The sequence below is a fragment of the Oncorhynchus keta genome, chromosome 5 (assembly GCF_023373465.1).
Source record: "Oncorhynchus keta strain PuntledgeMale-10-30-2019 chromosome 5, Oket_V2, whole genome shotgun sequence".
Lineage (NCBI taxonomy): Eukaryota > Metazoa > Chordata > Actinopteri > Salmoniformes > Salmonidae > Oncorhynchus > Oncorhynchus keta.
The window spans coordinates 7,118,369-7,122,155 of NC_068425.1; the positions used below are offsets into that span (position 1 = coordinate 7,118,369).

The 3,787-nt window shown below is 50.7% G+C and overlaps 1 protein-coding gene across 1 annotated transcript; it reads right to left on the reverse strand.

Moving 5' to 3' along the window:
- Positions 1-273: 273 nt before the first annotated feature.
- On the reverse strand, positions 274-3,536 carry LOC118384770 (uncharacterized). Its single transcript, XM_035771507.2, has 2 exons — positions 554-3,536; positions 274-429 (listed from the first exon to the last, which is right to left on the reverse strand). Exon 1 carries the CDS (start codon positions 2,906-2,908, stop codon positions 1,871-1,873), a length of 1,038 nt encoding a protein of 345 aa, XP_035627400.2. The 5' UTR covers positions 2,909-3,536; the 3' UTR covers positions 274-429; positions 554-1,870.
- Between the last annotated feature and the right edge of the window lie 251 nt (positions 3,537-3,787).

The following is a 3,787-nucleotide window of genomic DNA, read 5'->3' on the forward strand; positions in this document are numbered from 1 at the left end:
GTCCTGGCCTGGGGTTCAGAACAAGAAAAAGGGTTTGCTGAAATGAAAACTACTGATGGTAAGTTTGTACAATGTGTAGAACCGTCTAGCATAGACCAGAAACAGTATTATCTACGGTAGTGCCTTAAAATTACTTTCAGTTCTTGCATTTTATTCCACTGACTAACTCATACAACCGCCACAGTCAAGCATCACCTTGTGCCTTTGTGAAAAATGTATTCAAATAAAACTCAAATACTACAACACTGAACAATTTCTTTCTCACCGGTGAGGTAGAATCCCTTGATGGGCGTGGGGGGCCGGGTTCTGGCCACCGTCTCCCGGCTGTAGCAGTCCATGTTGTGTTCAGCCACATGCATCTCCCCACGTGGGGCGCCCAGGTAGTGCATGTTGGTCAGGGGTGTGGAAGCCTCCATCCAAATACACCACCTATAGACACACAAGGTACCCAGGATTGTCCAAAAAACTCTACTCTACGGTATACATCCTAAAATTGAATATGACAATGTATTTTGACCAGTTATGTTCAAATTAAGCTATATTTTCAAAGTACCTTATCCCTGAGCTGAGGGAAGACAACCAGTGCCCAATCTCGGAGCTCCTTGGCCATGCTCATCTTCAGCTCTTCGTAATCGAACCCTCTCTTGTTTAGCTTGGCATCTTTCCAGTCCTCAAACCACTCAAACTTGGCCATGGTCAACAGAGTCATAAAGGACTTCCCTGTTGGGAGGTGGAGAGAGATTCTTAGAACACAATCATTTGAACTATAAAAACGGCTTTTCATCCTTAATATCTCAAACTCTCCGCCCTTTTCTTGTATGAAAATAGACCTTCGGCAGCATTGAAGGATCATCACTGATCATCTCAATTTTTTAAATTTGATTTACTGTGCTTTATGAATTCAAATACAGTGTTATATTCTATATAGGAAGCATTTCACTGTTAGTCTGCCCTTGTTGTTTACGAAGCATGTCACACATTGGATGTGATTGATTTATTATTGGTGCATGTGTGGGTTGAGGCAGCTACCTGGATGGCGGGTTCTTTTGTTAGCTCTGTGAAGCCTGCAGAACGTGACGTTCGATATTCTTTTGTTGTTTTGTTTGGTGTTCTGGGTAAATAAAGAATCATGAACACTTACCACGCTGCACGTTGGTCTCCTTCTAACAACGGACGTTAGAGAAGATCCCACCACAAACGGACCAAGCAGTGTGGTTAGGAGGACTGGACATTTGAGAACGTCCTTGACGGCAAAGGATCCTGGACGTGGGAGGAGATCCTGGCCGGAAGGGATCGCCTCCCATGGGAACAGGTGGAAGCAGCGAGGGAGTCCGGCAATGAAGCAAGCACGAGATGCAGCCCCCAAAAAATGTTTGGTGAGGGGCACACAGGGAGATTGGAGGAGTCAGGTTGTTGACCTGAGCCAACTCCCCGTGCTTACCGTGGGGAGAGAATGACTGGTCAAGCACAGTGTTATCCCGTTCTGAGCACCATGCCTTCGGTGCTCAGCCACAGCCCGGTGCGCTTTGTGCAAGCTCCCCGCAGTGGCTGTGCTAAAGTGGGCATTCAGCCAGGATCCGTCCTGGCTGGCTCAGCGTTCCTGGCCTCCGGTGCATCTCTTCGGCCCAGGTTATCCTGCACCAGCTCTACTCAAGGAGTCCCCGGTTCGCCAGCAAAGCCCAGTGCTGCCTGTTCCAGCTCCCCGCACTTGCCGGGCTAAGGGGGGTATCCAGCCAGGATGAGTTATGCCAGCTCTGCGCTTCAGACCTCCGGTGCGCCTCCCCGGTCCAGTGTGTCCTGCGCCGGCTCTACGCACTATGCCTCCAGTGCGCCGTCATAGCCCAGTGCGTCCTGTGCCAGCTCTCCACACTCACCGAGCTAGAGTGGGTATCCAGCCAGGATGTGTTGTGGCAGCTCCACTCACTAGGCTGCCAGTATGTCTCCTCAGTCTGGTGAGATCTGTTCCGGCTCCACGTTCAAAGCCCCCAGTGATGATCCATGGCCCGACGCCTCCAGTGATGATCCATGGCACGAAGCCTCCGGTGATAATCCATGGCCTGAAGCCTCCAGTGATGATCCATGTCACGAAGCCTCCAGTGATGATCCATGCCCCGAAGCCTCCAGTGATGATCCATGGCACGAAGCCTCCAGTGATTATCCATGGCACGAAGCCTCCAGTGATTATCCACGGCACGAAGCCTCCAGTGACGATCCGCGGCACGAAGCCTCCAGCGACGATCCGCGGCACGAAGCCTCCAGCGACGATCCGCGGCACGAAGCCTCCAGCGACGATCCACGGCACGAAGCCTCCAGCGACGATCCACGGCACGAAGCCTCCAGCGACGATCCACGGCACGAAGCCTCCAGCGACGATCCACGGCACGAAGCCTCCAGCGACGATCCACGGCACGAAGCCTCCAGCGACGATCCACGGCACGAAGCCTCCAGCGACGATCCACGGCACGAAGCCTGCAGCGACGATCCACGGTCCGGAGCCTGCAGCGACGATCCACGGTCCGGAACCTGCAGCGACCATCCACGGTCCGGAACCTCCAGCGACGGTCCCCGGTCCGGAGCCTCCAGCGACGGTCCCCGGTCTGGATGGTCGGTGGTCTGGTTCCTCCGGCGATGATCTGCGGCCCGGTTCCTCCATTGAAGGTCCAAGCACCAGGGACGCCACCAAAGCAAAGGGATCTGCGGGCGGAGGGGGGTCTACGTCCCACACCAGAGCCACCGCCGTGAAGCAATGCCCACCTTCACTCTGACCTAGGATCAGTGTGTCAAAGTGCTGCTCCATCCTGGAGAACTGGATCTGGTCCAGGGCCACACGAAACATGCTGTCCTTATGGAGCTGGCCCAGGTAGTGGATCTCTGACAGAGGTAGTGAGAGAATATTTTCCTGGATCATTTGTATTAGAAGCTTATCCAACCCAATGATCCTCCCTTATGATTGTGCCTAAATTCCGCTCGCCATTACGTTCTCCTTAATCTCTGCAACCCTGAACAAACTCTTGCGTGGCCTCTGGCCGTCTGTCACCACTCACCAGAGACGAGTTTTCGCTTTGTTGGTCCTCAAACAAGTTCTGCTTTTTAACTGAGATGAACAAACGAGAATAGCCTTACCAGACCCAACAACTTGAGTACATACACATTAAGGCCTTATCCGTCACATCCTGAAGGGAACACCTACGTTTGTTGGAAATGTTTTTAGTATTTTGTTTGTTGGTTGGTAGATGGCAGAAAGTCCTGAGGTGGAAAATAACCTAAAAATATCAGACCTTCTCTGACCTACAAAGAGATTCCCTGTCTGTTGTGGAGGAGACTGAAGGTTGAAGCAGTGGGGGAACTGAGGGATGGAAAGAAAGAAGTTTAGATAAATAAATATTCTAAAACACACACCATTGGTGCTTTGGCCTTTGGGGATGAAGAATGACAATTGGCAGGGCTCTTAGAAACACTGACTGTTTCTATCAATAGTATCTGATGAGGCATCGATCATCTAATATCTTATGCAATTTGAATTAAAAATCAGTTATTTGGAAACATCCATTCTTTTTTTAGTGACAGTGGAAAATGGAGTTAGATGAGGTCATCATGCCTTGGAATGCATATCATCCTGATAGGCTTACCAATAGAAAGTTATCAGTGGCTTGGCCACCACATTTGTTCTTAACACTGGAAATCCCTTGCACTTGGGCCCGTTGTTTCCTAAACCCCCTAACAAAAATGTAGCTTTACTGGGATGCTATTTGATCCTTCCATGGAATCAAACATCAATTTGGTCTCA

Excerpts from the sequence above, each read along its gene's own strand:
- LOC118384770 (XM_035771507.2), bottom strand. The coding sequence starts at position 2,908 with ATGATCCAGGAAAATATTCTCTCACTACCTCTGTCAGAGATCCACTAC.